Source organism: Leptodactylus fuscus, chromosome 4, assembly GCF_031893055.1.
Source record: "Leptodactylus fuscus isolate aLepFus1 chromosome 4, aLepFus1.hap2, whole genome shotgun sequence".
Classification (NCBI taxonomy): domain Eukaryota; kingdom Metazoa; phylum Chordata; class Amphibia; order Anura; family Leptodactylidae; genus Leptodactylus; species Leptodactylus fuscus.
The window spans coordinates 27327029-27354507 of NC_134268.1; the positions used below are offsets into that span (position 1 = coordinate 27327029).

General features: G+C 41.9%; 1 protein-coding gene across 1 annotated transcript in view; it reads right to left on the minus strand.

Annotated features, from left to right (window-relative positions):
- Positions 1 to 3744: 3744 nt before the first annotated feature.
- Positions 3745 to 27479, minus strand: part of LOC142200143 (fibrocystin-L-like) — a 95388-nt gene continuing 71653 nt past the window's right edge. Inside the window, exons 54-78 of the mRNA XM_075270293.1 lie at positions 27138 to 27226; positions 25985 to 26139; positions 25762 to 25891; positions 25554 to 25672; positions 25134 to 25263; positions 24262 to 24435; positions 23944 to 24047; positions 23639 to 23765; positions 23005 to 23126; positions 22816 to 22906; positions 21742 to 21890; positions 20794 to 20916; positions 20005 to 20116; positions 13141 to 13257; positions 12881 to 13046; positions 10558 to 10790; positions 9807 to 9974; positions 9558 to 9715; positions 9090 to 9219; positions 8446 to 8796; positions 7796 to 7947; positions 6974 to 7111; positions 6136 to 6292; positions 5614 to 5845; positions 3745 to 4787 (exon numbers count right to left, since the gene is read on the minus strand). Of these exons, the coding sequence (XP_075126394.1) occupies positions 5628 to 5845; positions 6136 to 6292; positions 6974 to 7111; positions 7796 to 7947; positions 8446 to 8796; positions 9090 to 9219; positions 9558 to 9715; positions 9807 to 9974; positions 10558 to 10790; positions 12881 to 13046; positions 13141 to 13257; positions 20005 to 20116; positions 20794 to 20916; positions 21742 to 21890; positions 22816 to 22906; positions 23005 to 23126; positions 23639 to 23765; positions 23944 to 24047; positions 24262 to 24435; positions 25134 to 25263; positions 25554 to 25672; positions 25762 to 25891; positions 25985 to 26139; positions 27138 to 27226 (3613 nt within the window). The 3' untranslated portion in view covers positions 3745 to 4787; positions 5614 to 5627. The remainder of the gene's footprint in view (positions 4788 to 5613; positions 5846 to 6135; positions 6293 to 6973; positions 7112 to 7795; positions 7948 to 8445; positions 8797 to 9089; positions 9220 to 9557; positions 9716 to 9806; positions 9975 to 10557; positions 10791 to 12880; positions 13047 to 13140; positions 13258 to 20004; positions 20117 to 20793; positions 20917 to 21741; positions 21891 to 22815; positions 22907 to 23004; positions 23127 to 23638; positions 23766 to 23943; positions 24048 to 24261; positions 24436 to 25133; positions 25264 to 25553; positions 25673 to 25761; positions 25892 to 25984; positions 26140 to 27137; positions 27227 to 27479) is intronic.

The window sequence follows — 27479 nt, forward strand, 5'->3', positions numbered from 1 at the left end:
TGTTTTATAGATATGTTCCTAGGAGCCCTGACAGTGTCATACACTATGTTTTATAGATAGGCTCCTAGGAGCCTTAAGAGTGTTGTATACTGTTTTATGCCAATTTAATGTGTGGTTCGTACCGAACTTATTCGACACGGAATTAATCTGTTACCCGAGACATCAAAACCCAAAACGAATCATGATAGTTTCAGCCATCTCTAGCTGTTATGATTACATCGATGGCATATTTATATAGTTTTTGTCATGCTTTAGCAATCCATAGCTTTTTATTTTCTTAAGGTTGCTATATTCTGACACCCATAACTTTTTTAAAATTTCTGCACAGGGACTGTACTTTTTTTTAATAACTTTTCGTGCAATGTTTGTATTTTTGATCATTCTTTATTAATTTACTAGCTGGTAATCGCGACTTCGTCTGCGGTGATTGTAGCAGTGGGTATATACAGGCGCGGGTAAGGTTTTTGTACTGTGTATAAGGTATGGGATATGAAATGTAACTTTGTATCTTGTTGTTGCTTTAATTCAGAGAATACGTGAGACTTTTGTGTTGGATGTAATTTGTATTTGAGCTGCTATATATACGGTGTTGTGAGAAACTTTACATAGTGACTTTGGGACAGAAGTATTTGAAGTTAACCCTTTCCCGCCGATGGCATTTTTTGATTTTCGTTTTTGACTCCCCTCCTTCTAAACCCCATAACTTTTTTATTTCTCCGCTCCCAGAGCCATATGAGGTCTTAATTTTTCCTGGGACAAATTTTTCTTCATGATGCCACCATTATTTATTCTATATAATGTACTGGGAAGCAGGGAAAAAATTCTGAATGGGGTGGATTTGATGAAAAAATGCATTTCTGCGACTTTCTTACGGGCTTTGGTTTTACAACGTTCACTGTGCAACCAAAATGACAGGTCCCCTGTATTCTGTGTTTCGTTACGGTTTGGGGGATACCAAATTTATAAGGTTTTATTTACATTTTGACCCCTTAAAAAAAATTCAAAACTGTGTTAAAAAATTATTTTTTTGAAAAGTCGCCATATTCCGACAGCCGTAACTTTTTTATACGTGCGTGTACGGGGATGTATAGGGCGTCTTTTTTTGCGGGACCGGGTGTACTTTGTAGTTCTACCATTTTCGGGAAATGTTATTGCTTTGATCACTTTTTATTCATTTTTTTATCAGAATCAAAACAGTGAAAAAATGGCGGTTTGGCACTTTTGACCATTTTTCCCGCTACGGCGTTTACCGAACAGGAAAAATATTTGTATAGCTTTGTAGAGCGGGCGATTTCGGACGTGGGGATACCTAACATGTATGTGTTTCACAGTTTTTAACTACTTTTATATGTGTTCTAGGGAAAGGGGGGTGATTTGAATTTTTAATCCTTTTTATTTATTTTTTTTATATTTTTTTTTACTTTTTGTAAACTTTTTTTTTTTGCATTTATTACACCGCCTAGGGGTATTGACATGGGTGGGCGGTGTTGCGGATTGTCAGAGCGGTGGGGGTCGGCAAACATGGCTGCTCCGGAGCGTTAAAGAGCGCCTCCTGGAGTATCGGTAAGGTGAGGGGCAAAGTGGTAAAGTCTATGTATATGAGATTGTGTGGGGTGAGGGGCGAGGCTGTAGAGGGCAATATGAATTTTGTGGCTTGCTATGGTCCAAAGTGTGTGAGATTGCAGAGATGGTGGTGTGAGTTTGGGTTTTGTGGGGGTCCTGGCACAAACGTATGTGCGCTATTGTGACGAAAAGTAGCCTATTGTTTAATCGGGTGTAGTGACTATGTTTGTGGAAAATTTCAGCCAAATCGGTGGAGCGGTTTTTCCGTGATTGAGGAACAAACGTCCGAACATGCAAACATCCAAACACACAAACCCACAAACTCACAAACTTTCACATTTATAATATTAATAGGATTGTGGGGAGGAGAAATGGCGAAAAAATGGCAATTTGATTGTTTTTCATTCACCGAAAAATATGTTTGCACCTCGGGCGCTTTCAGACATGGAGATGCCTAATTTGTTTATTTATTTATTTATTTATTTATTTATTACTATATGAGATCTTGTGAAAGGGTCACTTGAATTTTTTTGCAAATTTTTAAAAACTTAAAAAAAAACAAAAAAAAAACGATTTTACACCTCCCTAAGGGGATTGAAATTGTGACCTTTTGATTGCTTGTCTACCTACTGTGGGGAATCGCTCAGGTAGATGCTTGTAGCAGTGCAGGAAACAGGGACACAGACACTGGATTGCACACAAGTTCAGGCTTTATTCACATGTAGCGCATACACTGCTTTTGCAGAGGCACAGAATAAACAAAACAAAAACCCTTATCGGCTGAGAAACTAACTTAAACGTAAGGAAACTTTTCCCTGACTATACAGGAGACTGGCTACCAGTCTCCCACCTTGGCAATAACAACGGGTGGCACAGTACCTGCTTTGGAGGTCCGGTCTGGACAGATCAGCTCTGTCAGGGTGGTGCCACACTGCTAGTCTTCAAACACAGACTATTATAAGGCCTTGAATAGACAGCTGACCTCCCTGGTGTGGGTCTTTACCATACACCCTTTAGGTGCCTGGCTGGGACATACCTGTCCTCCCAGAGCACACCCTTCACTCTCTCACACCACATACAACATATATATATATATATATATATATATATATATATATATATATATATATATATATATACTGTATATGCTTTTACAAGGCTTCAATCTATCATGTACAACAAACAGCTCCCTCAATCTTGCTGTATCTGAGTAGTACCAGAAGAAGTACGGAAGCGGGCAGGGGGTCACCGCAGGTGGATAATTATTTTATTTTGGGGGCCAATTTGAAAGAATTAAGCTCCACAGCTGAACTTTCTCCATTTCAGGGTCTCCACTAAATAGCACAGTAGAGAACTGGTTGGTGGTTGTGTCACCCACTTTGCTTCAGTGGGCACCATATTTAAAGACCTAACATCTGCTATACTATTAGTGAGTTTCTGTTCTTCCATGTGACTGATAAACATGACATCAATGTCACAAGGATGAGGTCACTGTTGGACCCTTACTGGATAGACCATCAATATGTAAATCCTGGAATATCCCTTTAAGGCTAAGGCCCCATGTGGTGAGCTACAGCAAAAAAGTGATGTGGATGAAACTGTGGCAGCAACACATTGGAAATGAGTCGGTTTTTTTCCACTGTAAAATTTTTTCTGCAACACATGGTCTATAAGTCCCTGTATTCTTAAAGCTAGCCTGAAAAATGAACCTTCATAAGGTTACATAGTGCCCCCTTCTGGCTCATGTCTACAACCTCTCACCAAACCAACCAATAATTCGCACTAATGAGAGGTAATACCATGAAACACCTCTGTGGAAGTCTCTCTTCCTTTTCGAGGAAATATTCTGGCTTGGCTTTGATCCCAGATCTTACCACTAAGTTTCTGGAAAACCAAGCATTACCCTCTAGGGATCTACCTTTTAAAAATTGGAGCTAGAGTTTTCCTTTGTCCATCAATGAGTCCTAATTTGTATATTCTATTATTTGTTAAGTTAGGCAGAAAGTCATGTGTTCAGCAGTCAGGAGATGGGATTTATCCCTGCTCACCTAAATAAATACTATACAGTTTTGTTTTTTGTTTTTTTTTTAGAATATCTTTATTAAAAATATAGTGCAATAACAATTGTTGTTTCAAAAAAAATCTTATATTTGTAAACTTTTCATTTTTCAAAAACTCCTTTTAACCACCGGTATGTAAATTAACTCAAATAAAATAAGCCCTGAACACATTTTCAAGTATTTGAGGCTTCTGATGGTTTTGTGCAATTTTACCCCAGATTTCCTCATCAGGGTTAAATTCAGTAGGTTTCCATATCACTAATTGTTCCTTAAGAAATTTTTTGGATGAGTTCATAAGGTTAGAAAGTTGAAGGTTTTGAGGTCAGGATAGCAACAATGACTTAGTTGACAATGAATCTTGATAGATAGCTAAGGATAGGTCATCAATATCAGATTGATAGGAGCCCAACACTCAGCACCCTCAGTTCTGGTACTGAGAATGGAGCAGGAAGCAGACAGCTCCGTTCACTGTGTAGTGGCCATACCAGGTTACTGTGGATCAGCACTTATTCACTTGAATGGGAACTGAACTCAGTTCAAGCAATACACAATGAACAGTGCTGACTGCTTCCTGCTCCATTCTCTGTGTATCATTTGCTGAGAGCAACTTATCATGCAGATAACATGCATCAGATCATCATGTATCGTATACTGATGACCTATAGCAAAGTTAAGTCATCAATACTTTTGCCTGGAGAATCCTTTAACATGTTGCAGCCCATAATAATACAAAGGGCTATATTACCGCTGCATTGTGATGCAGTCCTATGTAACATTACAGATATACTGTAACAGCATGTAAGTTATACTGCTGCATCTATATTACTTGTTTTAGTACTTGTTACTTCTATTTTATTATATAAATATCTTTAGTTACTACCATACAAGGTAATGAATACAAATCCAAAATTTTTAGATAATAATCCTTTTTATGCGTATAGATTTTTTGCTTCAGGTTTTCAGAAATTTTACAGAAGGATTTTGAACTCCTACTCTATCGGGTCTTAAAATTGAGAATTACAAGCTTTTGATTTTTGCTTTTTAAATAGAGAGAATTTACATGGATTATGTTACAACACACAGGAAATATTACAAAATTTAGAGGTAAAACATCCAAAATGCCACCATTGGCCATAAAATCCAGTCTTCAGGAATTGTTCTTATCTGCAGAAATAGAAAGATGTAGATTAATGTTACAGATACTGCATTCTGGACGCTGCACCACCACCAGTGGACCCCTGAACCAGAGCCCACATACAGATAGACAGTATACAGCATATCAGACAACCAATGAATCTATACAATATATGTGTTTGGCGAACGTTTCTGTAATGTACTTAATTAACCTATCTAGCTTTCTTTTAATAGAAAACAGGCTGTAAAGTTCTAACTAAACATTGCCAGGGAGACTCGGTCCATACACCTATACTCATTATTCCTTTTTTTCCTCAACAAACAACATGTAGTCGGCAGGTCCAACCAAAATTAACCAACACTCTGCCAACAGAGTCTTTATTTCACCACCTCTAGACTTCTGAATAGTAGATTGTGGTGTTGAGCGAGTAGTATTCGATCGAATACCTCGCCGCCATAGGAATGCGTGTAAGCGACCGAACACCAAGGAGTTCCGCGCATCAAATATTCGATGCGTTTAACCCCTTGGTGTTACACCCCGCTTACACGCATTCCTATGGCAGAGAGGTGTTCGATCAAATACTACTCGCTCAACATTAGCAAATTGTTCTAATTATAGAATATATTATGTCATTAAATAATACAGCAAAGCTGGGGATCAAACTTTATAGATTTCTAAATATACCGTATATACTTGAGTATAAGCCGACCCAAATATAAGCCGAGGTCCCTAATTTTACCACAAAAAACTGGGAAAACTTATTGACTCGAGTATAAGCCTAGGGGGGGAAATGCAGCAGCTACTGGAAAATTGCTTTGCTACTTACAAAAATAGAAAATAAAGCCTATATCTCACCTCCATATCAGTCCTTATAACATCTCCATTAACAGATTCACAGTTATCAAGGTGATGGCCAAAGTCAACAATGTCTGGAATGGACTGTATATGGCCACAGCGGCGTCTCCATCATCATTGAAATTACTAGTTGTAGTGGTTGTGGCTGTTGTGGTTGATACACTTTTGGAATCGAACGACCTTGTTTGAGCAGAGACACTATTTAGCACAAACTCAAGTTTGTATCCATGGCCTGCAATAAAGGAAACAAAATACAGTTAAGGGAATGATATATAAGCAGAAAACACCAATTGATTCAGGTGAGCCTAACCTATGGGACTAGGTTGATATGTTGGTTTCTGGTAACACACTCCCTTCATTGTGTACCTGTCTATTCAAAATATCAGCATGCCATAGAGAATGTTGGAAGTTTTTTTATTGGAATTTTATGTTGGAACTGGAGTATTATATTGGAATTTTATTGTATAGTATATCATAAATAGCTCATACGTTTTCATATGTAATATGGAGTTTACACTCTACCTGGCACATTGAGAACAAGGTCGGTGTAGTTGGCCCAACAGCTGTCAAATAAGATGGTCACATTTCCACCCAGTCCATTGCTGACGATGGTGTTGTTGGAGTCTTTCAGGGTGGCCGTCAGTGTCAGCGAGCTTGTGCTTACAGAGACACAGTTTCCCTAGAAAAGAAGTGTAATTATATGTTACAAAGAAAGAAATACTCTACTGAATCGGGAAATCCACCCATAACCAACATTGGCAATAGTAATTATAACCATATTTGTAGGTAACTGGTGCCAACCAAGCATCTCTTTGCTGCTAACAGCTTACTGCCCTTTATACTAGTTTCACACTAGCACTGGATTGTCCATCATTTGGGCCTTCAGTTACATACAGAACCTGGCGGACCCTATTGACTACAATTGGGTCTGCTGGGCGTCTGACGTTTTAAAAATTAAAGCTATGAAGAAAAAAGTTCTCTGTTGAGGCTTTATTTTTTGCTGATTTTTGGCCATCTCTGCGACAGAGTATCCAACAGAGACTCTGACACAGATGTGAAGCCTGCTTTACCTATTAAAATATATATATACATGAATGAAAAGGCATAACTTGAAGATCCTGGGTCCCAAACTAAAATATTTAACAGGGCTTTCCATGTGCTATCTATAATACTGGTGTCTTCTTATGTTGTAGCGAGTCTTGTAGTACTTATGTTGTAGAGTGCCCCATGGTTCTTATGTTGTAGAAAGCCTTGTGGTACTTATATTGTAGAGTGCCCTGTTGTTCTTATGTTGTACAGTGCCCTGATGTGTGAAGCTACTATGGGTCATGATGATATGTGATACTCGCACACTACTTACATTGGAGTCTAGAGCCATTACACATGGCTGCTGGTAAAGCCTTTCTCCAGGAACTCCAGCCACTGGTTCTTGGACGACTCTGAGTGTAGATACAGTAGCCAAATAGTTTCCATTAGATGACTGGGATTGGTTGGCAACCTGGAAGACATTACATCACCTATGTCACTGTTTCTTGGGTTGGATTTTAAAAGACCTGGTTGTGAATTGCTTCCCTGAGCCCTTCACAGTAACTAATGTTGATGCCACTGTAAATTCTCCCATAGTATATGCCCACCATATTTTGATAAACTTTTTTTATTCCTTCTTCAGTTTTGAAAGGATGGATAATATAATAATAACCACATACTCCAGCAGAAAATGACCACATGTTATATTTTTTGGCTAAATGTCACACAGTACAATGTAAAGCTGCCATGGTTATATGATAGGGAGTTGCGTTCGTTGCAGGACTGTGTATTCCATTGGCCAAACCACCAATTCCAACTAGTCTATTTTTCCACAGCCCAACTCCCTCTTCTTTATAAATGGTGGACATTCATGGTTAAACAGACACAGTAAAGGAAAAAGCTAGTGACTGAATTCCTATGAAGGTAAATATGTTGCAAACTAGACATCAAATTAATTATAAAATATTAATAACTGTATATCATTTTATTTTAAAATTGTAGTTGTTATTTTTTTTTCAACTTCAGCTTTGACTTTCATCCCCAAAATGGCCCTGACTCCACGACTCCGACTGATTCCACAGCCTATAGTATTTTCCTATACATATATAACATTAAACATATCGCCACCTGTATTAATGGGAATTGTATAAATCACCTGACTCCAGGCAGGATCACTAGGAGGTGGAATCGGGTTAGAAATGGACAATGATGACACTGTGACGTTCAACTGAGAGCTGAGACTTCCATTAATGGCGGAAGATGCCAAGGTCTTACTAATAGTCTGGAAATCCGTGTATGTCAGTCCACCTAAAAAAGAAGGTCAATTTGCAAAACATTATTAGAAACCACAATGCAATGAGATATAGTTAAGAAACCTAAAGAAGTAACACATAGGAAGTGTCTCGGGGGATTTCTAGCTCTCTTGTTCTAACTAGGAATGAATATAGAAAAGGCAAAACTGCAAAAGTTTCATTTGTAATTTTACCTGGAAATTCTTAAATTACAGAAGCAACAAATGTATATAAAAACACAAAAATAAGATTCTAAGATTCTACACCTAATTGTACACTCTTGTTTGGAATTATGTGCTCTCATGCTGCAATCAAAACTGAGAAATATATAACAAATACTCCTATAAGGAACAATTCTTTTTCACCCAACAACACTTCTCATAAACCTTTTTCTGTCTGTAAGGCATCTGGCTGCTGCAGAAGCTCTTTCCTACAAGCACACTGCTCTGTCTTCAATAGAAGTTCAATAATGCAAAATAACCCCCTTTGCTAAACTCCACCCTTTCCTACTTACCTGTAGAGTTAGTAGTAGAGTTCAATTGTTGGGTTGGTGGATCAGAAATTTCCACGGATACACTGATCCCTCCTGCCGCTCTCTTTCTGCGACTCGAACCCTCTCGAATTATCTTTGTAATACGAATTTTGCTCGCAGGAATCTCCAACAAAAGTGCGAGGTTCCTGATAAGATTGTCCCCGTAAAACTGGTCCACAGTCATCGCCGGCAGATTAAAGGAGACAACAATGAGAGGAGACGTGTGTATTTCTACAGGAGTGGATCCTCTGACCAGGACGTACAGCAGATTATAGTCCTTGTCAAAGAAGTTTTCTCCCAGAACTGTAGAGCTGAGCTGAGGCATGTATTGTCCTGTCAGAAGAAGAGACATTTATAGAACCTACCAACGTACTGCTCATTATATAGCATTGCATCTATCCATATAGTATCTATCTATCTATCTATCTATCTATCCATATAGTATCTATCTATCTATCTATCTATCTATCTATCTATCTATCCATATAGTATCTATCGATCTATCACCTATCTATCTATCTCATATCTATCTATCGAACCTTATTGTAATTTGTCACTAAAATGAACAATTTACAAACTGAGTCTCTTATATATGAAATACAGGAATGGAGAATTCAACAACTTACCCTGATAAGTAGGGGCATTCAGTGTATAGTCCGATCCCTGCCACTGTATATTTGTAGGGTTTATATACACCTTATTAACATAGACATCCAGTCGCTGAGGATTTGAGAAGTAGATCCCCACAAGGACAGACTACAAGAAAGGAAATGTAATGATGTCAGTGATGTGATGCTATGGAACAGAATAAATCCAAGACAAACATGGTATAGCAATGAGTACACCCATCCTATGCTTACACCTGCTGTGGTAAAACACTATTGCAGACCCATAGTCATGGAATTAATGGTGCTATATAAATAAACAATAATAATAATAATGGTGCCATATAAAATAAGGGGAAATGAAGGTATGGTTTCAACCCACAGTTCTGCGATATGATTGTGTGAAGTCTCACTAATTTAGAGTATATGGGGGTCCCTTACCTACAGTAGGATCCCTCTCTAGGAGATGCTTATCATGGAATATCTTACCTTGGTGTTGTCTGCGTTGAGCATTTTCAGTCGCAGATTCTGGGGGCTCGTGCTGGTAAAATAAACATTAAATGACTTGTTTGTAGCCACTATAGAGTGAAACAAGGAGACCCTCCTCTGACACGTGTATCCAGAACACCAGCCATGGTCTTGGGGCCCTAAAATTAAAATATAGAACATTATGTTAAAACTATGAAAATAAATATATGGAATAAATATATGTATATGGAAATATTACATCACAGATACCATTGATAAGATCCACATATCCGTCCTCCAGCACAGCCACGGGTGACAGGCGTCTCGTCTCAGTGTCGGCATCAAGACTCTCAATGACAAGCATCTCGTAGTTCAGGCCAAAGCATTTGTAGCTCTCCCAGGCCGGCATGTATACACATGTGTTATCCCGGATAATCCCTGAGAGATGCAAACACAGACTACTGAAGGGAGGTGCAGAACTGATTTGTGAATGAACAGATGTCTATGTACTGTATAGCAAGTCTATGAATTAGCTGGTGTACTTCAACTATGGTCCCTGAAAACTGCTGAGAGGTAACCGCGTATCTGCAGCTCTCCCCAGTTATCTCTAACTGAAAGCACCCAAGTAAATGTGCTTGGCCTTTTTCAGAATCCCAAGAGTAATGATTTGTAAAGTGTTGCACATGCTCAGTAACCTCTTACACTATACTGCTTTCATAGTGAAATCCAATAATAGTGAATATAAAGTGTTGCACAAGCTCAGCCACCTCTACCACCTTATACTGTACAGTTTTCATAGTGAACCTCAACAGTAGCAAATAGAAAGTGTGCATGCTGAGCCACCTTATACTGTACTGTTTTTCTAGAGAGCTCCAATAGTAGTGAAGGGACAGTGTTGCACATGCTGAGCCACCTGGTACTGCACAGTTTTCATAGCGAATTCCAATAGTAGTGAAGGGAAAGTGTTGCACATGCTCAGCCACCTTATACTGCACAGTTTTCATAGTCTTAAGATATTTACCTTTGTTTGGCGCCACCTGTGACACAGGGATTCGACTTCCATTCAGGGCAGTCAGCATGACTTTTGGAATCCTGTAGTCTCCAAGCCCGTATCTTGTGTCTCCATTCCACTGGTATTCTGATTGTGGAACTACAGCCCCAATGTTACCCAGGAAAGAACCATCAAGATCTTTCAGCAATGTCTTCCTCTTAGCATCACAGGTCATATCTACACAGTCAGATGGGTTGGCTTTTCTATAGTGACAAGACAAAAAATATTAAACAGATTCTGTGGGGAAGGTTTTAAGGCAGTGTTCTCATGTCAGCAAAAATTGTACTATACACCCCAGTCCCCCTGTCACACGAATGCTGTGGGAGGCCAGAAGTCTAGTCTCTGCTTTACTCCTGCTGCTTGTACACAGATAGGGGTCGGTTATGTGGGGCTACCATAGAAGTGCATCAACCCAGTAGAGGAATGAATGGAGAGTGGGAGCGGTAATCCCGCATGTTTGGCATCCTGGTGGTTCCTTTAAAACTCCAGTACAGTGCAGGGGTTTGTGAAATGAAGATGGGGTCTGTAGTGTGGATGGTGGCAGGAGTAGTTTTCCCAGGGCATTACCTTTAGTAAATTTCCTGTCCATTTGGAATGCCTTAGATGTTAATTCAGGAGTGCAAGAACTCACATATTTTACTGAAGTAATGCAGGTAAACATCTGATACTGCGCAGGTGCTGGAGTTTTGTGCTGATTTCCCTTAGGGTCAGTTAGTGAAAGATTTCCATCCCCTCACTAGAATGATCTAGAGTTGAGGGATGTGCCATCTACCTTTCTCCAGCCTCATTGGTTTAATCCAGATAGGTCAGGCATAAATAGCATAAAATATGTTAAAGTGTCAAACTTCCTTAAACTTTGCATGACCCTAAACTTTATACTTTGCACATCCCTTAGTAGTGATCCTACTAGAACACTTCAGAAAGGATAAAGACAAGACTTCCAGTCTCCCACAGAACTGTTCAAATGTAAGCATTAGCACAACGGGGGGGGGGGGGGGGGGAGGACCAGTGTGTATATTACTATATTATTTTCCTGATATGGTGCAGTGAGTAAACTCACCAGAAATATTCTTCACTGCTTTATTTATGTCAAAGCTTCACTATTACACAAACTTCAGACCAGAAGTAGTGTTGCTGTTGCCACTCACATTCTTCTTGTTAGTACTTGCAGTGGTGAATGGCATTAGAGTGGCATGAGCTTAGCCTCCTCTTCCTAATTCAGTCTGTCCCCTGCCTTGTTTTTTTTTCCAATCATTTTATTACACTGCTTATATAATAGTGATTTTTATAAAAAAAAAAAAATTAGCCAGAACCAATTAAGTCATATGTCATTTCTTTAGAGAAGGTTCCTTGAGAGTGACTTCCCAACTACCTTTGCTAGTAAGTATACCACAATCTTCCTATTGATGCAAGGTCATAGGGGGTCCCAGGTCAGACTCTCGGACTGTCATAAAGTTTAGCTTAGCAGTTTGTAGGGGAGCTTCAACTCACTATATATAAACGAGAGCAAACCTCTCTATGTGGCCTGATAGAGAAAAAGTCTCTCAGATAGCAGCCTGAATATCAGTTGTATTGGGTGTTAGTGCTCGCAGACAATAAACCTCGGATGGGGAAGGGGATGAGAGCAAAGAAAAAAAATCATTAAGGAGCCTAAATCTTGCATGCAAGCACCATGTGATGTTCTCTGGGGAAATTCCAAGCAGAAAAAGAGGATTGCAAAAAAGCTGAAGTAGGGGGTGAGATAAGTACTGAAATCTTGTCTTCTGCCATAGCTGCAGCATGCAAGCTGTGATCCAGGCTATGGAAGAAAGTGATTGTGTAGAAGATGGGGGAGGCTAACCTAATTCTTGTAATGAATCAAAGGACACCAAGGCAGATTCTAATGACACCCACTGTGGGCGATCTATAGTGTTGTGTATGGAACATATTTTTGGTACTCTGGCACGACATGGTACACTGGTACATGAAACACATCTCTCTATCCAAGGCCTTCCATATGCCCAGATATAGAAGAAAATTTCCCGCTGTAACCCCACTAGGGACGTAGACATTACCGGCTTGGCAGGTTATGGAAATAGTGTAGGGTTCTCGCTAAAGCAACCATTTTAACCATGATAAACATACCAGCCCTGGGAAGAGTAGGATGGTCTCATGTTGTCAGATCCTTTAACTTTGGGTTGAGGGTGGCATAGTTCCATTTAAATTTTTTCTGTATTATTTTAACATGAGAAAATATTGCAAAAAGTAATTCATCATTGCAAAGACACTTGTTTCTTATAATACAGTGACTTACGCTACATCTGGTCGGTGGATAAAGACTTTGTTATCCTCAGAACTGTCCAAAGTAGTTATTCTGGAGACTTTCACCGGATGCTGCAAGTCTTCACTTTCTGGACTTGTCATGAACATCACATTGGATTGTATAGAACACACAGACTTGTATCTCACAAATGTTGTATCTTAAAATGAAAGAAGAATTAGATTTTATTGCCACAATATAAAAAATGCAAATCTTTTATAATATGATAATAGCAGTATATAAGAGCAGTTTACCTTCCACGGTCATGAGGCCACCGATGGCGTTATAGCTCATTGTTCCTGCCATTGGGTGTTCAGGCGCTGCATTATGGTCAGAGGCAAAGGTGGGCCAGCAAATACCACTTCTACCTCCTGTATAAGAATGGGGAGTGTACAATATGAATCTATATGACTGGAAGTATACAGTACAATCATGACCATCCAGATATATGCAAACTCTTAGGCTGAAAACCTACGTTGCAGAAAAGCACCTTATTTTGTTGCAGATTTTGCAGTGATTTTTTGAGCGAGACCAAGGAGAGGGAAAGGAAAAAAGAATGAAAAGAAAAGGAAAAAAGTGAATGGGAAAATAAAGAAAGCTCTTAGACTTCTCTCATCTGTTCAACCTGCTTCTAATTTGGCTCAAAATACTGCAGCAAAATCTGCAACAAAAATAAGCAGGTTTTCCACAACATGGAGTCTCAGCTTTAGGCCTGTGCTGAATTCAGCGCACTGTCAGTTTTCTAGCGGTATATAAAACCGCATGTGTCCCAAACCATGAAAGGTCCTCTTTAACCCCTTAAGGACCAGGCCATTTTTTGGTTTCGCATTTTCGTTTTTCCCTCCTCACATTTCAAGAGCCATAACTTTTTCATTTTTCAGTTCACAGAGTCACATGATGGCTTATTGTTTGCGGGACAAATTGTACTTTGTAATGGCATCATTCAATATGCTGTGCAATGTACTGGGAAGCTGGAAAAAAATTCAGAATGAGGTGCAATTGGAGAAAAAATGCATTTGCGCCATTTTCTTATGGGTTTAATTTTTACAGCGTTCACTGTTTGGTACAAATGACATGTTACCTGTGTTCTACGTGTCAGTACGAACGCGGTGATACCAAATTTATATAGTATTTGAAATGTTTTGATACTTTTAAAAAAATGATAAACTTTGCAAAATAGAAAAAAAAATTTGTGTCATCATGTTCTAACACCTGTAACTTTTTCATATTTCCATGTATGGAGCTGGTTGTGGTGTCTTTTTATACGGGACAAGATGACGTTTCTATTGATACCATTTGGGGAAAGATCTGATGGTTTGATCACTTTTTATTCAATTTTTTATAGGAGGCAAAGTGTTGAAAAAAACGCTTTTTGGCTGTTTTTATTTTTTTTTGCCGCTACGCCGTTCGCAGTACGGGATAAATGTTTTAATATTCTAATAGTTCGGGCATTTTGGAGCGCGGGGATACCTAATATGTTTATGTTTAATGTTCTTTAATTACTTTTATAGCTAATCTAGGGAAAGGGGGGTGATTTGAACTTTTATATTTTTTTTATTTTTTTTAATACTTTTAAAAACTTTTTTTTTTCTTCTGTTACATTTATGATTAGAGATGAGCGAACACTAAAATGTTCGAGGTTCGAAATTCGATTCGAACAGCCGCTCACTGTTCGAGTGTTCGAATGGGTTTCGAACCCCATTATAGTCTATGGGGAACATAAACTCGTTAAGGGGGAAACCCAAATTCGTGTCTGGAGGGTCACCAAGTCCACTATGACACCCCAGGAAATGATACCAACACCCTGGAATGACACTGGGACAGCAGGGGAAGCATGTCTGGGGGCATAAAAGTCACTTTATTTCATGGAAATCCCTGTCAGTTTGCGATTTTCGCAAGCTAACTTTTCCCCATAGAAATGCATTGGCCAGTGCTGATTGGCCAGAGTACGGAACTCGACCAATCAGCGCTGGCTCTGCTGGAGGAGGCGGAGTCTAAGATAGCTCCACACCAGTCTCCATTCAGGTCCGACCTTAGACTCCGCCTCCTCCGGCAGAGCCAGCGCTGATTGGCCGAAGGCTGGCCAATGCATTCCTATGCGAATGCAGAGACTTAGCAGTGCTGAGCCAGTTTTGCTCAACTACACATCTGATGCACACTCGGCACTGCTACATCAGATGTAGCAATCTGATGTAGCAGAGCTGAGGGTGCACTAGAACCCCTGTGCAAACTCAGTTCACGCTAATAGAATGCATTGGCCAGCGCTGATTGGCCAATGCATTCTATTAGCCCGATGAAGTAGAGCTGAATGTGTGTGCTAAGCACACACATTCAGCACTGCTTCATCAAGCCAATACAATGCATTAGCCAGTGCTGATTGGCCAGAGTACGGAATTCGGCCAATCAGCGCTGGCTCTGCTGGAGGAGGCGGAGTCTAAGATCGCTCCACACCAGTCTCCATTCAGGTCCGACCTTAGACTCCGCCTCCTCCGGCAGAGCCAGCGCTGATTGGCCGAAGGCTGGCCAATGCATTCCTATGCGAATGCAGACTTAGCAGTGCTGAGTCAGTTTTGCTCAACTACACATCTGATGCACACTCGGCACTGCTACATCAGATGTAGCAATCTGATGTAGCAGAGCCGAGGGTGCACTAGAACCCCTGTGCAAACTCAGTTCACGCTAATAGAATGCATTGGCCAGCGCTGATTGGCCAATGCATTCTATTAGCCCGATGAAGTAGAGCTGAATGTGTGTGCTAAGCACACACATTCAGCACTGCTTCATCAAGCCAATACAATGCATTAGCCAGTGCTGATTGGCCAGAGTACGGAATTCGGCCAATCAGCGCTGGCCAATGCATTCTATTAGCCCGATGAAGTAGAGCTGAATGTGTGTGCTAAGCACACACATTCAGCTCTACTTCATCGGGCTAATAGAATGCATTGGCCAGCGCTGATTGGCCGAATTCCGTACTCTGGCCAATCAGTGCTGGCCAATGCATTCTATTAGCTTGATGAAGCAGAGTGTGCACAAGGGTTCAAGCGCACCCTCGGCTCTGATGTAGCAGAGCCGAGGCTGCACAAGGGTTCAAGCGCACCCTCGGCTCTGATGTAGGAGAGCCGAGGGTGCACTTGAACCCTTGTGCAGCCTCGGCTCTGCTACATCAGAGCCGAGGGTGCGCTTGAACCCTTGTGCACACTCTGCTTCATCAAGCTAATAGAATGCATTGGCCAGCGCTGATTGGCCAATGTATTCTATTAGCCTGATGAAGTAGAGCTGAATGTGTGTGCTAAGCACACACATTCAGCTCTACTTCATCGGGCTAATAGAATGCATTGGCCAGCGCTGATTGGCCAGAGTACGGAACTCGACCAATCAGCGCTGGCTCTGCTGGAGGAGGCGGAGTCTAAGATCGCTCCACACCAGTCTCCATTCAGGTCCGACCTTAGACTCCGCCTCCTCCGGCAGAGCCAGCGCTGATTGGCCGAAGGCTGGCCAATGCATTCCTATGCGAATGCAGAGACTTAGCAGTGCTGAGTCAGTTTTGCTCAACTACACATCTGATGCACACTCGGCACTGCTACATCAGATGTAGCAATCTGATGTAGCAGAGCCGAGGGTGCACTAGAACCCCTGTGCAAACTCAGTTCACGCTAATAGAATGCATTGGCCAGCGCTGATTGGCCAATGCATTCTATTAGCCCGATGAAGTAGAGCTGAATGTGTGTGCTAAGCACACACATTCAGCACTGCTTCATCACGCCAATACAATGCATTAGCCAGTGCTGATTGGCCAGAGTACGGAATTCGGCCAATCAGCGCTGGCTCTGCTGGAGGAGGCGGAGTCTAAGGTCGGACCTGAATGGAGACTGGTGTGGAGCGATCTTAGACTCCGCCTCCTCCAGCAGAGCCAGCGCTGATTGGTCGAGTTCCGTACTCTGGCCAATCAGCGCTGGCCAATGCATTCTATTAGCCCGATGAAGTAGAGCTGAATGTGTGTGCTTAGCACACACATTCAGCTCTACTTCATCAGGCTAATAGAATACATTGGCCAATCAGCGCTGGCCAATGCATTCTATTAGCTTGATGAAGCAGAGTGTGCACAAGGGTTCAAGCGCACCCTCGGCTCTGATGTAGCAGAGCCGAGGCTGCACAAGGGTTCAAGTGCACCCTCGGCTCTCCTACATCAGAGCCGAGGGTGCGCTTGAACCCTTGTGCAGCCTCGGCTCTGCTACATCAGAGCCGAGGGTGCGCTTGAACCCTTGTGCACACTCTGCTTCATCAAGCTAATAGAATGCATTGGCCAGCACTGATTGGCCAGAGTACGGAATTCGGCCAATCAGCGCTGGCCAATGCATTCTATTAGCCCGATGAAGTAGAGCTGAATGTGTGTGCTAAGCACACACATTCAGCACTGCTTCATCACGCCAATACAATGCATTAGCCAGTGCTGATTGGCCAGAGTACGGAATTCGGCCAATCAGCGCTGGCTCTGCTGGAGGAGGCGGAGTCTAAGATCGCTCCACACCAGTCTCCATTCAGGTCCGACCTTAGACTCTGCCTCCTCCAGCAGAGCCAGCGCTGATTGGCCGAATTCCGTACTCTGGCCAATCAGCACTGGCTAATGCATTGTATTGGCGTGATGAAGCAGTGCTGAATGTGTGTGCTTAGCACACACATTCAGCTCTACTTCATCGGGCTAATAGAATGCATTGGCCAATCAGCGCTGGCCAATGCATTCTATTAGCGTGAACTGAGTTTGCACAGGGGTTCTAGTGCACCCTCGGCTCTGCTACATCAGATTGCTACATCTGATGTAGCAGTGCCGAGTGTGCATCAGATGTGTAGTTGAGCAAAACTGACTCAGCACTGCTAAGTCTCTGCATTCGCATAGGAATGCATTGGCCAGCCTTCGGCCAATCAGCGCTGGCTCTGCCGGAGGAGGCGGAGTCTAAGGTCGGACCTGAATGGAGACTGGTGTGGAGCGATCTTAGACTCCGCCTCCTCCAGCAGAGCCAGCGCTGATTGGCCGAATTCCGTACTCTGGCCAATCAGCACTGGCTAATGCATTGTATTGGCGTGATGAAGCAGTGCTGAATGAGTGTGCTTAACACACACATTCAGCTCTACTTCATCGGGCTAATAGAATGCATTGGCCAATCAGCGCTGGCCAATGCATTCTATTAGCGTGAACTGAGTTTGCACAGGGGTTCTAGTGCACCCTCGGCTCTGCTACATCAGATTGCTACATCTGATGTAGCAGTGCCGAGTGTGCATCAGATGTGTAGTTGAGCAAAACTGACTCAGCACTGCTAAGTCTCTGCATTCGCATAGGAATGCATTGGCCAGCCTTCGGCCAATCAGCGCTGGCTCTGCCGGAGGAGGCGGAGTCTAAGGTCGGACCTGAATGGAGACTGGTGTGGAGCGATCTTAGACTCCGCCTCCTCCAGCAGAGCCAGCGCTGATTGGTCGAGTTCCGTACTCTGGCCAATCAGTGCTGGCCAATGCATTCTATTAGCTTGATGAAGCAGAGTGTGCACAAGGGTTCAAGCGCACCCTCGGCTCTGATGTAGCAGAGCTGAGGGTGCACAAGGGTTCAAGTGCACCCTCGGCTCTCCTACATCAGAGCCGAGGGTGCGCTTGAATCCTTGTGCAGCCTCGGCTCTGCTACATCAGAGCCGAGGGTGCGCTTGAACCCTTGTGCACACTCTGCTTCATCAAGCTAATAGAATGCATTGGCCAGCACTGATTGGCCAGAGTACGGAATTCGGCCAATCAGCGCTGGCCAATGCATCCCTATGGGAAAAAGTTTATCTCACAAAAATCACAATTACACACCCGATAGAGCCCCAAAAAGTTATTTTTAATAACATTCCCCCCTAAATAAAGGTTATCCCTAGCTATCCCTGCCTGTACAGCTATCCCTGTCTCATAGTCACAAAGTTCACATTCTCATATGACCCGGATTTGAAATCCACTATTCGTCTAAAATGGAGGTCACCTGATTTCGGCAGCCAATGACTTTTTCCAATTTTTTTCAATGCCCCCAGTGTCGTAGTTCCTGTCCCACCTCCCCTGCGCTGTTATTGGTGCAAAAAAGGCGCCAGGGAAGGTGGGAGGGGAATCGAATTTTGGCGCACTTTACCACGTGGTGTTCGATTCGATTCGAACATGGCGAACACCCTGATATCCGATCGAACATGTGTTCGATAGAACACTGTTCGCTCATCTCTATTTATGATCAGACCCCTTAGGTACCTTGAAACCTAGGGGGTCTGATCGCTCATACTATTCACTGCAATACTACAGTACTGCAGTGAATAGCAGAATCCCAGCACTTCTATTAGAGGCTGCCTCTGGCATCGTCTAATAGATCTAGTGCAGAGACAAGCCTGGAAGCCTTCAATAGGCTTCCGGCTGTCATAGCAACCGATCACCGCCCTCATGTGACGTTCAGGAGGGCGGCGATCGGCAAAACATGGCGGCACCCATGGCGCCGTTTACACACTGCGGTCACGTTTGACCGCAGTGTGTAAAGGGTTAACAGCAGCGATCGGCTCGGGCACCGACCGCTGCTGTTAGTGGCAGGTCCTGGCTGTATTATACAGCCGGCATCTGCCATGTATGGAGAGAGATCAGCTCCTGAGCTCGCTCCATACATCCCCATGCGACCCATGACGTACAGTTACGTCAAGGGTCGCTAAGGGGTTAAGGCTAGGTTCACATGGCCGAATTTGTAGAAGTTGAAAAATTCTGCTTCAGGAATTCAGAAGCTGAATTTTTCCACTTAACCATTAATCATTACATTTTTTACTGAGGTTTTTCTCTGTGGATTTTTTTCCCTTGTTAATCCTATGGGGAAAATACAAGTGTTTCCACATGCGGCAATTTTCAAAAACTCAGGCAGGATTGAAAACATAGCTTTTCTGCAGTGGTTTTTTTCTGCAATGTGTGGCCTGGATTAACCAGAATTAGTCAGGGTTTAGGGATTAATCGACTTTCCTTGAGAAAACGCACAGGATGAAAAGTATAGGAGGCCTACAGCCAGTTCTTGAAACAGCAATGTTAATGTATTTTTTACTGATGAAAATCTCCTTCATTTTCCGCTCAGGTATTACCTGTCAGAGGTCTGTCACTGCGGTGTGCATCAGAAAGCAAGATGTTGGGATCACTGTCTGTCAAGACATCTGTACAGTCAAAGTCCGGACTGCTTCCCACCAGCAAGGAATTCTAGAGATAAGAAACACGACAAATGTATAGATTGTTAAACAGAGTTATACAAAATGTTTTGTTGCCTGTAACACCCATACTGCTGCTTTTATTTCCCTGGCGGTAGTGGAGAACAAAGGGCGTGTTTTTTTCGCATAACTTTCGCACATGTGTGTGACCCGGGCAGAGAGCATTGCACAGAGAGATGTAAAATGTAGGTGACTGCTACAAAAAAACAGGATAATCTCAGCATAGTATATGGAATTTTTTAACATAGATAATACCATGGAAACATTGTAAAACCTCACCAAAAATTCTTTAAAAAAACACTTGTTTGAAAAAAAACGTTCATATTCTGGTGACACTTTGACTTTAAGTCTCTCCTGATATGTTTTATGATTCAGACCCTCCATTTTTGTTGTCCGCCTTTTGCACCTGTTCTGTTCTATGTCTGTCTTATTGTAGTTGGGTTCTCTAGCTTTCCAGAAGTGGTATCACCAGCGCTCTTTATAGTAGGATCACAATCTTTCTACTGGTTATACCTCTAGCTATACAGTCGAAAACCCTATCTGCATGTATGACATGGCAGGTCCCATTTAACATTTAAGGGTCGGACAAGTATAACCTGCAAAGCCATAATCCTGAAAAGTCATGGGCAGACAGATCCCAATTCTTATATACAGTATATGCATACTTACCGAGATCTGGACAGTTTTATTAGATATCAGATGGGAGACTGATGGTGGTGTATATATGATAGTGAATATACCCATTCCATTGTCTGCTAGAAACACATCAGAGATCTGCACTGACGATACGATCTGCAAAAGACACGAGAGACATTAGAGTCTGTAGCAAGACATCAAAAGTGTCAGTGATCCATCACAACCTCTTCAGACATCTCATACTAAAAACTATTTAATGTGCATTTTGTAATATACTTTATTAATAGAGATGAGCGAGTACTGTTCGGATCAGCCGATCCGAACAGCACGCTCCATAGAAATGAATGGACGCACCTGGTACTTCCGCTTTGACGGCGGCCGGCCGCTTAACCCTCCGCGTGCCGGCTACGTCCATTCATTTCTATGCGAGCGTGCTGTTCGGATCGGCTGATCCGAACAGTACTCGCTCATCTCTATTTATTAACAAATTTTTTAGCTCCTCTCTGTGAAATCCTGCACTTCTTTATTCTTTACCTTGTTTCTCTATTGACATCTGTACACAGTTTTCACAAGGAGTATGGGTGTGGGCTCTTGTATAAGGCAGGGAAGCTGAGACTGGGAGGGGGGGGGTCACTTAGAAAAATTATTTCAAGAATGTTAAGACATTGAACAGTGCTAAGAATTGTATCCTTCATATGACACCAGACGCACTGTTCTAGGTTTTGCAATTGCTGAGATATTGCCCCCTACATTCTCAGCTTCCCTGCGTTTTACATAACAGTCCGTGCTCCAGTGAAAAGCAGTGTACACATCTCCAGAACTTAGCTTTTAACTGAGAAACAAGGGAAATAATAAAGATTGCAGGAATTCACAGAAAGGAGAAAAAATGCAGTAGATTCCAAAATGTATTAATGATACAAACACTATCCTATAACATTTTTCACATAAGTCACACCTAGACAGTCATGTCCCATACATTACCTGGATGTAGATGCCATAATCCCAACATTTCCACAATTTAAATCCTGTGACACGTGTACAATCGGGGAGTCCGTCTTGATTCATATAGATGCCATATAAGCCACCATAGGCTTCATTGTTATACCACTGCTGACTGGGATCAGTGACATCTGTAAGGTAATGGTATTGTGTATTATTGTAGGCTGTAATTGTTTTTATATAGTATATGCAGCAGTGACAGACAGTTTTCGTTTTACCTTCCTACATTCATAGGAAGGGTTTACATCTATAGTACAAGACAAGAACAAAAGATAGATTTATGGACTAACAAGGACATGTTGATCCAGGGTTTTTATACTGACTACCAGATTGGAGTCAGGAAGGAATTTTTTCCCTGAAATGGGGCAATTGGCATGAGCCTCATGGGTTTTTTTTTACCTTCCCCTGGATCAACACTGTAGGGTAGTGGTCCCCAACCTTTTTTCCACCAGGGACCAGTTTCAGCAAGGCAATTTTTCTATAGCCCGGTGGGGGTGGGATGGGGTGTGGATGGGGGCAGGGAAGGGGTGTGGTTGGGGGTGGGGTTAAGCAGTGTAATGTAGTTGCCCAAAGTTTGGTACGGTAGGCGAGTGTGGGGTGGAGCCAAGACCAGCTGCATGTCCTGCATAGTACTAGAATCTCGGACATACAGCGGGTCCCGGTTCAACCCTGCACTTTGCTCACCTTATCCCAATGAGCAACAACCAAGCATCAGCTGCTGACTCCTCGTCACCGGTACGCGGACTGGTGCAACATGCCCCGTGGCCCGGTACTGGTCCGCGGACCAGCAGTTGGGGACCCCTGCTGTAGAGGACTGTAAGGTTATAGGTTGACTGTGATGGACTGATGTCTGCATCCAATCTCACAGTTACTGACATTTGCTCCAGAAACACTATTATAACACCTATCCTAAGAGTAGGCCACCCCTTTCCAAATTTTTATAATACCTTACAACTTTAATAAAAATTAAAATAAAAAGAAATTGCCATACTATATGATTAATACCAGTGATTTAGATTCTAGGTTATTGTATTTTTTCATTGTCCTATTACTCACTTTTGCAAGGTACTCCATTAATGCGATATCCGGCTCTTTCAAACCCAGAAACCACGTTATTCTGTAGTACAATGTCAGCGCCATTATTGATCTAGAAATAAAACAATACATCCCTTAGCTCAATTACCATTTATTGTAGAAATTGCTTATATAGCTGGGGGTCTAGAGCTCCATCAAGTAATAGCTAACCTCTATTCCAGCATGCCATAGGATATTGGTTACTTCTTGGCGACCTTGGTATGTTCCAGGCCAAATGGCAAGGGCAACAAGATTCCTGCTTACATTTACACGTTCTCCCCAAACTCTGATTCCTATAAAATAAGACACAATTTACACATTTACTAATTCAGCACTAAAAAGAACAAACAGCAGGGGAGAAGCTAACACAGGAATAACAACAATATATATCATAATCGTATTATTACATTTACAGCAGTCGTCAGAAGGACATGTATGACTGGCTGCAACATTGGTTATTATCACGGTGGATGTCTGAATTCTGTGCACTGTCGGCTTTCCAGCAGTATATAGAACTGCCTGTGCCCAAATCCATGAAAGGTCCTCTTTAAAGGTAGCCAATGTTTTTCATTGGTCCCATCTCCTTTGCTATTAGGTGTTCAAATCCTGTGAAGGACTCTTTTAACCATAGGCGTTCTTTTATATTTAGCGCAAGGGTCGAGAAAAGGGAAGAAGTTGGGCAAAATAAACAAGCACCAGGGGCTTCCTCTCCAGCTGACATTGTCACACGAGAACAAGAACCCTATATTGATTCCTGCTATGGGGTCCCTTTTTCACTATGTACGCCCCTGCAAATTTGACTTACCTTCTCCTACAGTGAAGAAAATAACATTGTTCTCAATGCTGAGTCCATTTGTATAAAACACACCAATAGCCGGGGAGAATCCATTGTGGAAGGCACAGCCCTTAACATAGGATTCATTTGATAATACCTTTCAAGAACAAAATAGAGGATAAGTGTGAGCACAGCAAAAAAAGTAACTACAATATGAAATGTTTGCCCCATCCCTGAGTCACGATGGAAATGGCATCCAGGATCAATATATATATTTTTTTTTTGCCAAAAAGATCCTTTCCAAAATAAAAAGAAACAATTTCATCAACATATACCTCTCCAAGATTGAGGAAAGCCAATGAGTACCGCGGGTCTGTGGGGTCTCTGTAACCTTCCTGTCCTGAGTGGTAAAATTCCACATTTGCAATTCTTGCACTGCCTTCAAAAACACAATCATTCAATGGTTAGTAATGGCCCCTTCATATGTATCCAGTTCTCTAATCTCTTTTCTATTTCAAAAAGGGGAACTGATCCCAAAACCATGGGGTCAGTATTGTGTATGGTGGCACCGGTCATGGTGCAGGATGACTGCCTGAGCGATATAGAGAGAACTGCTCCATTATTATAGAAATAATTGGTAGAATCTACATTACCTCGATATTCAGTATTGTTGACTGAAAATGTGCTGACGAGAACTCGGGCTCCAAATGATTCGCTGTACCAAGCAGGATAGTCCTGACCAATGATCTTAATGTTCCTACTAAGTAAAGCCACGTCAGCGGCCAGGGTGTAAGTCAGGGTTGTGTTTGGTACTTGATAGGTGTAAGCTGGAAGAAAAGTGCAAATAAAAATCTCAACAAATATAAATAAAGAGATGACAATAGAACAAATGATATTGACTTATTTCGTAAATTTTTTTTTTTTTTTTTTTTTAAATGTAGATTGTGAGCCCCACATAGAGCTCACAATGTACATTTTTCCCTATCAGTATGTCTTTTTTGGAATATGGGATGGAAATCCATGCAAACACGGGGAGAACATACAAACTCCTTGCAGATGTTTTTTTTTGTCCTTGGCGGGATTTGAACACCAGGACTCCAGCGCTGCAAGGCTGCAGTGCTAACCACTGAGCCACCGTGTGGCCCCGTTTTTCGTAAAATTGTGTCTTGTTTACAAATACTTACGCCTGTCTAAAACTTTTCCACAGTACTGTCACTTCAGATTTAGGTCCTAAAGGGGTATTACAGTAACAAGAGGTGACCCCCTACCTATCTAAAGAGTCAACACTCTGAGATTATAGATTGGATTTGTTGTACTATGTCACTTGAAGGGTGGCTCTGGAGGACCACAGTAATTGCAAACAGTGGATGCCCATTAATTTTAATGAACAATGCCGTATGGTAACAGCTACATTGGTGGATCTCACTGAAGTTAAGCCAACATAGGTAAACCACTAATATATAGGATATTCAGGATACTCATGAACTGTAAAAGGATGGTGCAAACCATAAAAAATCTTACTTACCCGTGTGGTTGAAGCTGAGGGAAGCATTTAGAGTGAGGGTCTTCCGGTCAGAAGAAACAGTAATGATACTTCTTGTTTCGGTCTGCCAGGCATTGTAACTGGTAGTCGTGATCAGAATTTCTTCTCCGACCTTGTAAAGTATAGTTAAACTAAAGTTATAAGAATCATTTTATTTTTACATAGAAAAGCCCCTCACTTCATCATGAGAAGATCCCGGAGTATTGTCCTTTCAGTGGAACCCAATACTGTACAAGTTCAAGGTTACATGGAAGAAGTTCTCTAGAACCTTTGTAAGGGTAAGAGGGCAACAACAACCACTCCAACCCCAGCTATTATATTTAGAAATTGGGTAACTCTTCACATTTTCCTTTTGCCCCAGAACTTTTGCTACTCAAGGGGACCAGGAAAGATGAAACTTACCTGCCAGTCTACTGGATCTGTGAGGGTGATGGATTGGGATCCTGCTAATACTGTGTTTGCCAGCTTTGTCCTATACACAGAGCGAGGAAGTCCATGTAGGTCCAGTTGACCGAACACTCCTACACAGGAAAGGTGAGGGAATGGGTGCTTAAATGCATACAGTACATGGTGCCATTAAATGTCCACAATATTATATATGCAAATTTACCTAAAACCTTTGAGCCTTGGTTTGGTCCATTTGGCAAAGGCAACTCTGGGGTTGAATGATTTCCTCTTAGTATAATATGTAACTCTCCTTGGAATGGATCATCTTCTGTTCCTCCTATCAATCTTCCACCCTACCCAAAACCAATAAACAGAAAGTTAGGTATATCATAGCTATTTTGCAAAACAAAATTTTCAACCAGATAACATTGTATTATGTTCTTCACCTGGATGGAAATGTATGTAGCACTGAGTACAGTTGTAGTGAAGGCAGGCACAGCCCGGGTTGTTGAGTTATTGGTGAGATTTCTCAGCTCCAGGACACCATAAATGGTGAGTTTTTCCAGGGAAGGGATTTCTACATCAGCTACAATCCACTTGCCTGTAGTGGAACAACCAAAAACATAGTCATAAAAAAAAAAAGTTATATTTGTTTGTCTGCCACATTCCAGCAAGAAGCAAAATCTAGCTTCTTTTGGGTTAAAGGGTACAAGGCTTTTGGTAGCGTCAAGGTCCCACCAATGGATAGCAGAGCGAAAAGACGCACTTCAACTGGATTGCTGCATCTTCTCTTTCTACTGTATTTTTTAACCATCGTTCCACATTGTCCCAAACATCTCCACATATCATACCAGAAGAGTTCTGCATTAGTCTGTATGTGTTGTGTACCACATATTCTAAGGTACACAAGAACCTAAGTATTTACTACGTAGCAATATTTCCTAACCAGGATTCACTGGAACATTGGTCTACTGGAAAGTGGTCAAGTGATCGATGCTTTCCCTTTCCCTATATCTATCTTCTTTAAGAAGAAATGAATATTTGGTACTAATTGATCTACTCATATTTCCTATAAATAATCACACTGTATTACTGTATTCTGTAGGGTTGGGCGATCGCGATCGGAAAAGATCGGATTCCGATCGTCAATCGAGCAAATTTCACGATCGCGAACAGCTGGAAAATGATCATTAATCGGATTTTGAAATCTCAAGATCGGCTCAACCTTAAAAGTTATTTTTCCCATAGAGAAGCATTGACTAGGGTTGAGGATCGGGATCAAGCAAAAGATCGGCGATCGAGCAAATTTCAGGATCGGGATCGGCTGAAAAATGATCGGAAATCGGATTTTAAATTCGATCCGGAAATCTCAAGATCGGCTCAACCCTAGTATTGTGTACTCAGCTACTCATATTAAATATGGCCATCACAAATACGTTGTGATAGAAGATTGCTAGCCAAGGACAAGACATGAGGCAAAAATACTAAAAGACTGGTCACCGCTCACTGCATAAACACAAGCTCAATCCATGCACAGAGGATGACGTCATAAAAAAAGGAATATCAATAGGATATATAAATAATAGGACATATTGTTACCTGCTGGGATGATAACACTGGATCCTGCTTTCGGGACACTTTTATTGTTTTCTGGTGATGATTCCCAGAAGGAACGATTGGACCATAAACTGGAAGGACAAGATGAATATTGTACAAATAGACTATTAATTTTATATGCTTATACATTACACAATTTAGGACTCATTAATAGAGATGAGCGAACACTGTTCGGATCAGCCGATCCGAACAGCACGCTCCCATAGAAATGAATGGAAGCACCTGGCACGCAGACTTTGCCGGCCGCCGGCCGCTTAACCCCCCGCGTGCCGGCCGCTTCCATTCATTTCAATGGGAGCGTGCTGTGAGCGTGCTGTTCGGAAC